This window comes from Micromesistius poutassou (assembly GCF_964030765.1).
Source record: "Micromesistius poutassou genome assembly, contig: SCAFFOLD_5197, whole genome shotgun sequence".
In the NCBI taxonomy this organism is placed as follows: domain Eukaryota; kingdom Metazoa; phylum Chordata; class Actinopteri; order Gadiformes; family Gadidae; genus Micromesistius; species Micromesistius poutassou.
Window position 1 is genome coordinate 1 of NW_028179691.1, and position 13610 is coordinate 13610.

The 13610-nt window shown below is 40.9% G+C and overlaps 1 protein-coding gene across 1 annotated transcript; it reads left to right on the forward strand.

The window, feature by feature from the left end:
* Positions 1 to 1360: 1360 nt before the first annotated feature.
* Positions 1361 to 8642, forward strand: LOC311372600 (alpha-2,8-sialyltransferase 8E-like; the record flags this gene model as incomplete). Its single annotated transcript, XM_084489581.1, has 6 exons — positions 1361 to 1453; positions 2174 to 2260; positions 6990 to 7134; positions 7317 to 7429; positions 7526 to 7618; positions 8180 to 8642. Coding segments are annotated over 6 exons (994 nt in total), but the record flags the coding sequence as incomplete, so codon positions are not given.
* Between the last annotated feature and the right edge of the window lie 4968 nt (positions 8643 to 13610).

The window sequence follows — 13610 nt, forward strand, 5'->3', positions numbered from 1 at the left end:
TTAAACACATTTGGTTTAAACACGTTTTATATTGTGTTCATTTTCTAGTTTTTATCTAATTTTTATCCCAAAGACACATGCCAGTACTTTGATTGTTTCTTCCATATTCCAATCATCTGTATTCCCATGACATCTGTTCGATTTAACATCAAACTCCACAATCATACACATACATATATATATAGTGTCTGCTGCAATTGCAGTTTCATTATTTTGTGTTTCCTTTCCTCAACTCAACGACAAGAACACAGGTAAAAGGATAAATAAATATTGTTTCCATTTTTATGCTAGGCCTTCTGAAAACAAAAATCAACAAAAAAGATTAAAAAAATAAATATTTGCAATACATAATCAGATAATCCTTAGATTGAAACATTGCAGTCATTTGTGTGTGTGTGTGTTGTGTCTATATCTTTGGTTTCTGTTTGGTTTTCTTGACAGATATATGTGCATAAGCATTCTTTACACATTGTATAACAATTATAACAATGCTGACTTAAAAGCATGAATATATCAATGCTATTAATATTAGTTAAAAACAGTAACACTATAATAACAATATTGCTTCTACTACCACTGCTATACTAAAACTACTAACTACTAATAACGCTAAGAATAGTTTAGTTAAAATTAATTAAGTACTAAACTTACCATGTTTTTGGCTGATTTCTCAATAGCTTATCTCGAACTAGAGCTTTCCTGTCATGTTAAAATATATCATACAACGTTTTCCCTAATAAATCATGTTTTTAAATTAACCAAAAAAAAATCATGCTTAACAATTTAAGGTGCCTTTAGTTAATATTCAGCATTTGTGAACGATAACCCCAACAGTGAGAATATTTCTTTAGTCTACATTAAAGATGTTATGTATGCATGAGCATGTATGTATGTATGAGTGAGTGTGCATGATAAACTTCAACTAAATGCAAATTTGCAAGCATTTTATTGTATCACAATCACAAAAAGTGTGTAAATCTAAAGATCCAAAATCCAAAACGATGTTGCCTCACACGAGCATAACCCATATTCACCACCCCTGGCGTTGTGATGTGCACAGGAGCGCTGCCATTCAGGAGATGAACACAGATATGTCCTCTATTCACCCATCCAATGTGTCCTTTCAGTTTTTTGCCGTCATAATTCACAGTATCACAAATGAATGCCAAGTGAAACCGATTTTAATTCTCATTCATTAAATCCCCTAAATACTTCTTTTTTTTAAACGTCATCAATATGCCACCAATATTACATCAATCAATTGGTTTAGCTAACTGATAGTAGGTTCACCGTTTAATCCCATTTGATCTCCTCCATGTGTGTTCTAGACCTAGGTTGACTGACTGTCTGTGTCCTCCAGGTATTTGGACTCCTACAATGGGGCCTATGAATACAACTCCACTGCCTGCAAGGAGTTCAGGCAGGACATTATGGACGTTAAGGTCCTGACAATGTAAGTGGTTCTGGACTAATGCGCTGTACCCCCAAACCACTGACACTAATACTGTCTGAAGCAGCTGCTAGAAGAATGGAATGGGCTCAGGTTTCTCACACCTCAGACTATGAAGAAAGAACAATCCATTGACAGTGGAAGCTTTGATAGACAATTAATACACACTATAATCCCCAACTCTAAGCTTATTGCTTGTAATAATACATACTAATCATAATAACAAAAGCTCCCCTACAATTCTTTTATTTTTTATTCACTCACCTCAACAGTATCTAGTCAATGACCAAATCCTAATTATAAACTCATAAAAATCACATTCTTTTTCCTTAAAACTATGAACCACAATAATAATAAATCCAATAATGTGTGTGTTCTATTCTTGGGTACTCGGTGGAAACATGATGTAGTGACCTTCATGTTTTCCAGGTGGAGACCCACAGTAGCAGCTCTTATAGGCCCTGATTTAGAGGAGCAGCCAAACGTCTGCTCTGCCAGACCATCATTAGAACAGCATCTCCTACTCCTCAAGCGCCAAATCAGATCTCCAGGCAATTCAAGGGGATAGATAAAGATGGGAGCGGCCAGACGCCATTGGCTCGTTTTCTTTTTTTGGGCTATTTTGTTGTTCTCATGCCTCACTTCTTTATTTACCTCTTGCAGGAATAGTCTGGCAGTGTAATATGTCTGTCTCTTAAGGGTCATCTTTCTTTCTCTCCACAGGGTGAAAACTTCAGATCTCTTTGAGAGGTGGAGAAACCTGCAGGTTTGCACGTGGGAACAGAATAAAATAGAGACTAACAACTTCAAGTAAGTAATGATTTACCATCCCCACCTCACATTACCACAAGGAAATGTATTGTATATATTTCCCTACATCATCATCATCATCATCATGTCATACTCAACATCTGCTTCTCAAGATAACTGTTGGCCCGTCCAAAGGGGTCGTGAACCCAAAACCCTTTTTGTTTTGTTATAAATATGGTAATATGACTTACATGATGATCCACATCGTCACATCTGACATTTTGCCACCGTTACTAAAATGGGATCTTAATTGAGAGAAAACAGGAGTCAAATCCTGTTTACTGCAGTCTCTGCCGAGCAGTTTGAGAACATTTCCCTCTGATATGATAAAGCAGATCAGGAGTTTTTTCCGAGGCTCTTTAAAGAATCTGGGGAGGACGGCGGTGAGGTGTGTGGATGTGGTGAGCAGTGGGAGGTGTGTGGATGTGTAGAGCAGTGGGAGGTGTGTGTATGTGGAAAGCAGTGGTCTTCAACCAGTTTGGGCCAAATATCACTCACTGTCAAATAATTATCAAACAGATCTAGGCTATTTTAAATCAAACAGGCAATCAAATAATTTATAAAACAATATGTATTTAAATGGATTGTAGGGACGGGTTGTGGGAAATCAACCCGTAAACATAGTCCAGGTGTACACACACACACAAAATATAATGTAACCCTACATTTTCACAGGGTTTATAACCTTAACCCTTAAAAGTATTTACTCAAAGAGGCCATGCCATCATGGCACTTAAAAAGCAGCCAAAAAAGGAGGCATTAAAAGCCAAAAAATTATGACTCTGAAATCTGAAAATGATGAACGCAACACATATTCGACCAACAGCAATTTGGCCGTATATATGTTGTATAAATATACCTTGGTTATGTGAACAATATGTAGGCCTATATATATGGCAGTCTTTCGGTAAAATAAACGCACCACGAAACATTAAGGTCAAGGTTAGACGTCAAATTACCGTCATGTTATAATGCAGCCTATATTGGACCATCATTTGGGGTTAGAGGCTCTGTGTTGGAGCCAGAGTCTGTCCACCCATAAGCCACCCTCGGAGTTTGTCCACCAATAACTGTTACAGGCTCTGTAAACGGAGTTAGAGCCTCTTTTTGTCTCGTTGCCGAGACTCCAGAGGAGGAGGGAAATGTGAGAAGGTGAAAATCCCTTCTCACTGTCTCTCCCCTCACTTCATATTGAATGTGGTATTTGGACTTCCGTAGCACTAGGGGGCAGAAGGTTAACCCAGCCTTGATCAGGGAAGTTCCCCTTGTTGATAGTCTGGCCCAATCAGTCCCCCTGGGACTGATTGTCTTATTTAAGGGGAGTCTCATTTTGGGGCTGAAGGAGGTGCTGGATTGACGAGAGGCCAGTAGTAGAAGCACATGGTATGGTATGGTATGGTATGCTAATTAATGCTAACAGGCTTTTCTTTTCGGAACATTCCTTTATTTTGTAACCAATGGATTTATTTTTGGACTGTTTGAGTAAATAAAACTTCACTTTTTGTCTGAACACAATTGCCCTTGTTTTTGCCCACACTTTCCAGTCTGGTTGTCCATATCCCGAATACGTGGGTGACCACGCCAGTCCCACAGTTAACCATAACATATTACGATTTTAACAGAAGTTGTGGAAGTCAGATCTTATGTCCAGATTCAACCAATGTATTATCTTGATAGTCTCTCACCTCCCTACGCAGACACTCAAACAAATAAAACGTTAGTGTTGTCAAGCAAAGTACTTTTCAGTACTTTTCTCAGTATCAACACCACTGGGCGCTCTGGTCTCCAGCCACCACTGCAGGAGCACCAATCGTTTACTCTCTTCATCTCACCTGCTGACCAGGTGAGTCCAGGTTAGCTCACTTATATTGTAAACAAGTGTACTTTATATTTTAAGACATGTAACATGCGTTTGCCATTATCATGCAATGCGTATTGCGTTAAATCATTGCTTCAGTTCGCAAATATGCTTTTCCGTTGTTGCTAGCAAGCGGCTACATGCTGTTGGCTGTCAGCGTCTTGCAAATTTTTAAGTGAAAAACAAAGATGCTCTTTTGCTTATGCACTCAATAGCCTTCCCACTCAGAGGAGCCGTGTCTTTGTTGTTGTTGACTAACCCTGTTCCCTCTCAGGATGGCGGCCCGTGGAGCCACAGGTCCACCAGGCCCCACTAGGCCCCACTAGGCCCCACCAGGCCCCACCAGGCCCCACCAGGCCCCTGGGCGCTCGCTCTCAGCCCCCTGGGCCCCTGGGCCCCACCAGGCCCCTGAGTGCTCGCTCTCAAATGGGTTAGAATATTTCAAATGAAATGTTTTAATCGTCAACGGTAAACAATAGACAGTTTTTACATATGTCTTTTAAACAGAAAAATGCTCCCTTGTTCAAAAACCCATCACAATAAGCACAAACTCAAATTTTAAATGTTCATGAAATATATAATATTCATCATGTTGCACCTTAGACAATAAAAGTGTCTCAAATACAACGCTATTTTTTTTGTTTTTTTGCCAACTTTTAAACCGCATAATGCTCACTGGTTCAAAAAGTCCACTTGGGTTCATTACAAATCCACATGTCAAAGCACCGTGTGGATCTGGACCATGATCTGTGGTCAACCACTGCCGACCTCCTGCAGGCTCACAACGCCCCGAACGTGCCCATTACGTCACGTTACCGGCGCAGAGATCTACCTATAGGGGGCAGCAACGCTCCTCATGGAGAGTTGGGTCACCTTTTATATCCGAAATACAGAACCCTCACAAAACTACAACTAAGATTATCTGTAACTATATACATTAAGTGTTGGTAGGCTATGGTGAGTGAGAGAGCATGTTGTCACTGGCATTGTGAGGTAAATGCAAAGGATGCATTTAATATTAGGATAAAATTGCATATCCATTTCCTGCAATGTTTCCTTTGCTGTACCTGGGGGGTGGCCAGGGTGAGCGGAGAGATGCTCTATGTATCTCGGTTCAGGGGAGGGCTTCATATTGTTCATACTGTTCTGTGGTTAGTGGTGATCACTTTATTTATAACCCAGTTGGTTAAATGTAGCCTACTTGCAGTGTAAACCCAAAGAAGGGAGAAATATATCAGTGGTTCTGTAGAAATAAGTTAATTAAGAATTGTACATGGAATGAAAATATCTGTTTGAAATTAGGTCTAAATGTGAAAGTTTAATAAAAGTCACAAAAAGCCGGTGAAATAACTTTTGAACCATTTGTAAAAGTATTTTCAAAGGCAGCCATCAACATCCTTTAGATGTCTTTTCAACAGAAAAATGCTCACTGGGTTACTTTGATGGTTAAATCTTCTAAATCTTGTAAAGATTATGTTTATTATATAATACATTTGAACTTAATTGGAAGATTTTGTATTATATGGTATTCTGGTCACTTTTGGGTCGTCGACGAAGACTTTGCCATACAATCCTCAACTTTAAATCCATAACGGATTATCATTTGTTTGGAGTGAAAAGAAAGGAATAAGGTTTTATAAAAAAAAAAGGGTAAAAAAAAGGAAACACAAATTGAAAAGATCCCTCTGACAGACGAGGCCCTCTGGACAGAAGTGGCCCGGTGTGTGTGTGGATAAGTGTGTAGACATGTATAGCGCCCGGTGTGTGTGTGGATAAGTGTGTATGGAACTGCGAGAAAGGGGTTAGTTTGTCGGACACTCCTAATATATAACGCCACGATGTGTGTCACAAAAAAACATCACTAATTAGAAATGCTCATACACAAAAGGGGTACTAAATAAGTAGAAGCACAGAGATGGGGTGGGTCGTAACCATGGGGATATGACCTGGAACCCTCAGCATTTGTTTTATATCAATTGTGTCAAATTCGAGCCAAAACTGGGGGTTCACTTACAGTTGAACGGCCACCAGGTGTGATGCTTATTACTCATTTGAATAATGTAACCGCTATAGTTACATCCCAAAGGGAGGGTCGGGTTTATGATCCGACACGGATACACTGACCAGTATACCCAGTGGATTGTACCAACTGGTTTGGTGATCATCATACATCTGGTTGGAGGTTTACCTTTGGATTGTAATGGCTAATCGACCCCGCACTTGGTGGTAAAATAGGAGCACTTTATCTATTTTCAAATAGAGGGTCCCCATTTCTCTTGCTTTTGAAGAAGATCGTATTTATTCCTAACAGTAAATACTGTGTCGCCTTGTTTTGTTTTCATCCTCTTCCCTGCACACCTCTGTGTCTAATCTGCTCTCTAGGAGTTGATCAACCAATTCAAATGGTGTCACCTTCGTTCTGTTCTCCTCCCTGACTGTTCGTTACTTACAGTCTTACAACTTACAGTCCAACAACTGATCCTCCACAGACCAACTGGTCTGGGTGCCAATCTCACCGAGACATCACATCCCGCCTGCTGTTCAACCTAGAGAAGGTGTCGTCAGTTTGTAATGGGCCTTTTCAGAATAACGTCACCCAACAGGAGATAGGGGGTTGCATCTTTTTGTACTGTTGGCCCTATAGAACAGGTAGCGATTTGAGGGTATCTGAAATCCCCGCCCTTGTCATGTGTTTCGATATACTGTTGTATATGTGGAACTAAGCAGCGAATCCCTGAAGGTCTGCACTTGTTATTTGGGTATCCTGAGAGAGCCCAGGAAAAAAGGATTGAACATTAAGCCTTGACTCAAAACATTCAACTATGGAAACAGCCCCTTGATTTGACTCCTCCTCTCCCCGTCTAACTGAAGGGCGTCTCTGTCCCGGTGCTGTAACGCTCCCTCCTTCCTGTTCACCACCAAGAGGAACACGCCTGCAGGGGCCAAGCTGAGGTACGAGGTGGACACCAGCGGCATCCTGCCCGTCACAACCGAGGTCTTCAAGATGTTCCCGGATGTGAGTCTGTCCAGCCATCCATTCCTCCACCCACCCATCTGTCTACCGCCTTCTAGGGAAGGTCTCCTCTGTGAGCTTCATATGGACGACATAGAGGGAGGTCTCCTCTGTGAGCTTCATATGGACGACATAGAGGGAGGTCTTCTCTCTGGGAGCTTCATATGTGTTTTGTTGTTCTCCAGAATATGCCATACAACAAATCCCAATATAAGAAATGCGCTGTCATTGGAAATGGAGGCATCATCAAGAACAGCAAATGTGGGAAAGAGATTGACTCAGCAGACTTTGTATTCAGGTATATTGCAGACAACAGGGTTGCGGAGAAAAATAATATATACTGTATTATCTTCAAAATGTGGTGTCTTATAACAGGATCCTATGTATTTTTCAGATGCAACATACCACCTATCAACGATAAGTACTCTGCAGACGTCGGCACTAAAACGGATCTTGTGACAATTAATCCAAGCATAATTACAGAGAGGTACTGACACGCATACACACACATTTCAGGAGTTGTTTAACGTTGTTTAATTTAAATTCTATCTCGCTCTCTTCTGAACAAATAGCCTTGGGGCTTTCAGGAAGAGTATGGGGTCATTTATCATGGACTCTGCACTTGTTTTGGTTAACAAAATGATGCTTGAAATGGATTCATGACATTTCTTTTAGAAGGCTGCGAAAATACCATAGGTTGACCTCTTGATTTGTTGATTATTATTTGAGTCTTGATTGTATTGCTTGCTGACTGATATCTGTTGGCTTGATCTTCCCTCTAGTACTGTCTAACTGTAGTACTGTCTAGCTCTACTACTGTCTTACACCTGTCTAACTCTAGTACTGTCTAACTCTAGTACTGTCTACTGTCTAACTCTAGTACTGTCTAACTCTAGTACTGTCTACTGTCTAACTCTAGTACTGTCTAACTCTACTCCTGTCTAACTGTAGTACTGTCTAACTGTAGTACTGTCTAACTCTAGAACTGTTTAAATCTCTCTGTGTCTCTCTCTCTGTTGTGTTCACATCTCGTTCTGCACCCATCCAGGTTCCAGAAGCTGGAGAAGTGGCGGCGGCCGTTCTACGAGGTCCTCCAGAACTACGAGAACTCCTCGGTGGTGCTGCCGGCGTTCTACAACACGCGCAACACCGATGTCTCCTTCCGCGTCAAGTACATGCTGGACGACTTTGACTCCCAGCGCGGCGTGTTCTTCTTCCACCCCCAGTACCTGCTCAACGTGCAGCGCTTCTGGGCGGTGCAGGGTGTGCGGGCCAAGCGCCTCAGCAGTGGGCTAATGCTGGTGACCGCCGCCCTGGAGATGTGTGAGGAGGTCCACCTCTACGGCTTCTGGGCCTTCCCCATGAACCCCTCAGGCATCTTCATCACCCACCACTACTACGACAATGTCAAGCCGCGGCCCGGCTTCCACGCCATGCCCCACGAGATCTTTAACTTCCTTCACATGCACACGCGCGGGATCGTCAACGTGCACACGGGGCAATGCAGGTGATCGCCCCGACAACCGACCCACAAAGGCTGCTCCACACCCACTGCGTGACTCGCTGTACACTCGTTGTGCAGGAGTTCCAGCTTTACCTTTTTAATGGGACATTTTGGTAACACTTTATAATAAGTCATTAGTAATTTATAAGCCTTTAGTTTCCTGATGAACTAATCATGAACAAAACATTTATATTCATTGTACATGATTTATAAGTGCTCTAATCTATAATCTTAAAGGTCCTCTATTTTACCACCAGGTCTGATCTTGATTCTCCATTACATGTTAAAACCGACCCTCTAGAGACTTATAGATACATGGGTAGATGATCTATCTCTCACACACCTGGGTGGACACTAACACTTGTGAGAGAGTAGAGAGAGAGTCGATTTGACACGGCTTGTAATGGCTTATCAAAATCACACCTGGTGGTAGAATAAAAATCCTTTAACATAGTACTTATTAATCATCGACCAATGTATGTTCATATTTTGTTAATGATTAGTTCATCATTCACTAAAGGCTTACAAATGACGTTATTCTAAAGTGTTACTGAGATTTTTAAGTGGTGTTTACTTTTAATAGATGAGTGACATGGAGTCTGTCCTTTTTTTTAAAACCATTTAGTAAATGTATGTGAAGGATGGGGAGGATTTTGGAGGAGGTTATGCATGTAAGAAAGCTCCAGGGGGATTCAATTTGGAGACAGTTATGGTACATGTGCCATCTCAGTGGCAAAATGCAACACTACCTCTAATAATGGATCCATCAGATCTGATTTCTGTTCACTAGCACATTATTGCTAACTAGCAAGTTGGTTCAGTGTTAGCCACCTAACTGTTAAAAGAAACTGATTACCTCTGGAGCCTTCATTTTTTGTTGTAGTCAACATTTCCATTTCATTGTCAAATATGCTTGCTTTGATGCCAAACTATGTTAGTTCTCAACTTTGATGTATACCTTTAACTTGCTAACATTACAAGTCGTTGATCCTCTCTTCTTCTTGGTTTTCTAAACCATGAGTTGCTCATTTTTAATGTCAAACGTGGTCGTCCTAGTGATTGTCGTCGTTTCCCGTGACGTTTTCAAATTAACTTTTCAAATGGCTCATTTGTAGCCTGACTATGCGAGTCCAATTCACAAATGTGTACTCAGTTCATTTTTCGATTTCCAAAGGGAGTTATCAACGGACGATCACCAAAATGCCTCTGGATGCAATTGGATAGACCTACAACCACCAAGAGTGTGACAAATTATCGGTAGCCATCTTGGTTGCTTATGAGAATGCACTAAAAGGCACTAAAACCCCTCATAGATAAATGGTTGTGAAGTCTGCTGGAAATCTTTCTGAACAGGAGTGGGGCCAGGTGCATATGCCAGAGAAAATAAAACATGAGATAACAACATATGATGATGATAAAACATATGCGTCCGGTTCCCAGCCTAACAAAGTTTTATACAGTTGTACAGGAGTATTGCTTTGTACTTGACGATGCACAAATATCTGCGCTGAAACTGGACCCCTGTTGGGGTCTCGCTCCTTCTGTCCTCTGAACATCAGCCCTCCTGTGTTCCACATGTGATGTGTCAGCTTTTAATGTTGTGGAGAATCAATTGGTGGAATTTAATGAGCTAATACAAAAACTGACAAAAGATGAAACCTTTTGCTCTATGGTTTCCTAATCTATTAAATATAAAATAGATAACTGGATCAGCATATTTTCAAAAGCTGATCTTCTCTTGAAATGACCAGGTAATGTTCTCAAATATTCCTTGCATAAGATTGAGTATTTTAAGGCGTAAGTCGTAGTTTTGGATAAAAGCCGAGCAAATGTTTTTTATAACAATAAGATAACAAATCTTTGACTTCCTATCACTAATCCAATTTGTTCACCCTCCATACAGCACTGGAGAAAGAAAACAAGGAATGAAGGCCACACACTGTGGCTCTATGGCTTATCCCATCTCCTGCTATCCTCCATGTCTTAAGCCATACTGCCTTATGAGAAATCAACCCGTTTTCTGATGCGCACTTCACCCATGTGGATCGCATACCTAATGTACATTACTGTAGATCCAGCTCTTTTCCACTCTTTTTAAACTTAAAATCTTAGAATCTCTAAGAGATCGCAGTGCACAGCATTTATTGTGCATTTTGTTTTGGAATTGCTCCCCCTGTAAAATACAATTCCATGCATAACCATGTAATGCTGTGCATGTTTGTACTCTATGGCCTACTGGGCTTTGTGTGTGCCTGCTTCAATGAATCACGGAGATATGTTCACACATAGGTATCCACTAATATCACCGGGGGCTTGGGGATGTGGACAAATGTTATCACTTAAAAGCAATGACTTCTTTCGGAGCAGTATTGTGTATCAATGATTGCGATCTCCATTGACTCGATGGATTGATTGGATGACGATGGCTCTTGGGCCGTTCACCATGGGATGGGATTCTCTCTTGCTATTGTTGCCTCACCTTATTTCACCTGCTGCAATGAATTTGCATGAATTCTAAGAAATGCCCGGAAGTGGAGCATTTGGGATTGTCTTATCTTAACTTATTTGTATTCCAAGAGTGATTCGGTGACTCTTGAAATGATGTATAATGCTTGGTCCTCTCTACTTTGTGTATGAGACACAGATCATTGATTGGTCTTCTCTACTTTGTGAGTTTTTTGATGGACTTCACGATACAAATGGCTTCCTTTATCACAGTGAAGTCGTTTAAGGTCAACATGTATGAGCACATGAGAAACAGAAATATTAGGATTTTCTAATCACCTTGTGGTTTATAGTGTAAAATACTCAGCAATGATGTAAAAATTGATTACAAGGAGAACTAGTCTAAATGAAAGGGAATAGATAAAACAGTGCTTCTTAACTAGATTGTAGATCATTCTTTATTGTGTTTGTAAATAAACTGGTTTTGATTTTCTCTCTTGTGACAACTATTCCTACGTACTCGGTGTGTGTGTGTGTGTGTGTGTGTGTGTGTGTGTGTGTGTGTGTGTGTGTGTGTGTGTGTGTGTGTGTGAGAGTATGTGGTGGGGATTGGTAAAAATAAACATCATTTTTATTCTGTGTTAAATAAAAGGGAAATGTGTGTTGCCATAAGGTGGTGAATTACCGCTCTTAACTCGGGTCAGTTGACCCCTGGCTTGTCTGGTCCAATTAACTCCTTGAGCAAAGCTACTATCAGTCCCTTCATTATTAAGCAGGCGTGGTGTCAGTGTCCTCTCACTGACTGACTCACTCTAGCTCCAGTCTCATGAATGTCCCATTATACTAAATGTTACAGCAGGATGTATCAGGCTAGCCATCCCCAACTCAATGCAAAGTTCATCAATTATAGAAAATGGTGCAGAGGAAAGTAAAGCAATTTATCCAATCCATGTTATTTCTACATGAACACTTTCCCTTGACTAGTCTGTTGGCAATATTATGTTCAGGACATTTGTGATGATTGAATTCTGATCAGCACATTTCTTCAGGCGATCTCTTTCTCAGGTCGGTTTTAACCACCAAGAGAAGAACATGACAAGACAAACCACCAAGAGAAGAACATGAGAAGACAAACCATCAAGAGAAGAACATGACAAGACAAACCACCAAGGAACTTGAAGTGGCCCTTTTTTACCAGACCAGGTGTGATGTTGATCATGAAACATCAGAGTACACTGAATATTGAAGAGCAGACAGATTTAAACATCAGAGTACACTGAATATTGAGCAGATCGATTTAAATTATTTTAATGACTGCATGAGACCCACCAGCAGATTGATCTGAATTATCTCAGACCTAAAACTTTATTTGGTGTTATGTTGACCACTCTATGTGTAGAGACAGAAACCAGTCCGAACTGGTGCACTGGGCACTACCAATGTGTAGTCTGTTGAGATAGTAATGATAGCTTTAATATTGTGTGGTCTATATCGTTTGATGGGTAATAGAATAGATTCATTACCACCACCAGACGCATATGCCAGAGCAAATAAAACATGAGCTTGCAGATTTGTCTGGATATCCTAAAGTTGACTGAGGCTTTGGTGAGCAGAATAGAAGATAATTGGAAGATATTTTACTAAATTATGAAGACAAAGCTGTTTTAGAGCCATAGAATAACTTTCCCTAAACAGGTGGTGCCACAACAACAATTACAAACGTGTATCGATTCAGCAAAATGTGAATTAACATGAATAGAACCAGCACAAACGTTTCTAAGATTATTATTTTTATTGTTGATTCTAAATGCAGTTCTCAATATAAATATACTGTATGTATCTGTGCACATGTCTGTTTGTGTTGTCTATGAGCTCATGTGTGAGATGTCTGTGTGCACATTTGTGCATGCTTGTAATGTTTGGGTGCACATGTGGGAGTGTGTGTGTGTGTGTGTGTGTGTGAGAGAGAGGTATGTTTGCATATTAGTGTGGGTTCACAAATGAGAGGCCCCCCACTCGTAAAGTGATCCTGATGACACTATAAATTATGGACCTCTGTGCTACAGAGAGGATAAGTTCCCTTAGCAAGGCTCCTTTTTCACAGGCCTTCTCCCTGGGCCACGTGACCGCCGAGGTGACAGTAATGTTTCATGAGCGTGAGTGTGTTCAGTCGTGTGGCCGCACTGCCCAGTGAAGGAGATCCCCAGGCCGCCATAAGTCCTCTGTGGCCCTAAGCCTGGGACTGTGTCTCTCACACACACACACACACACACACACACTCACACACACACACTGATACAGACACACAAACAAATACACACACACACTGATACAGACACACAAACAAATACACACACAGATCCGAATCCCAGAGTCCTGGCACCTTCTCACATTCGCAGGTCAAATGAATTGTCTTACAGCGTTAGAAACTCCAGGCGGCACTTGACGAAACTAAAAGCCGGGTAAGTGGATGAATAAAAGATGCCAACCAAAGCGAAAAAATCCACAGGTTCCGAAGAAACCAAAGATG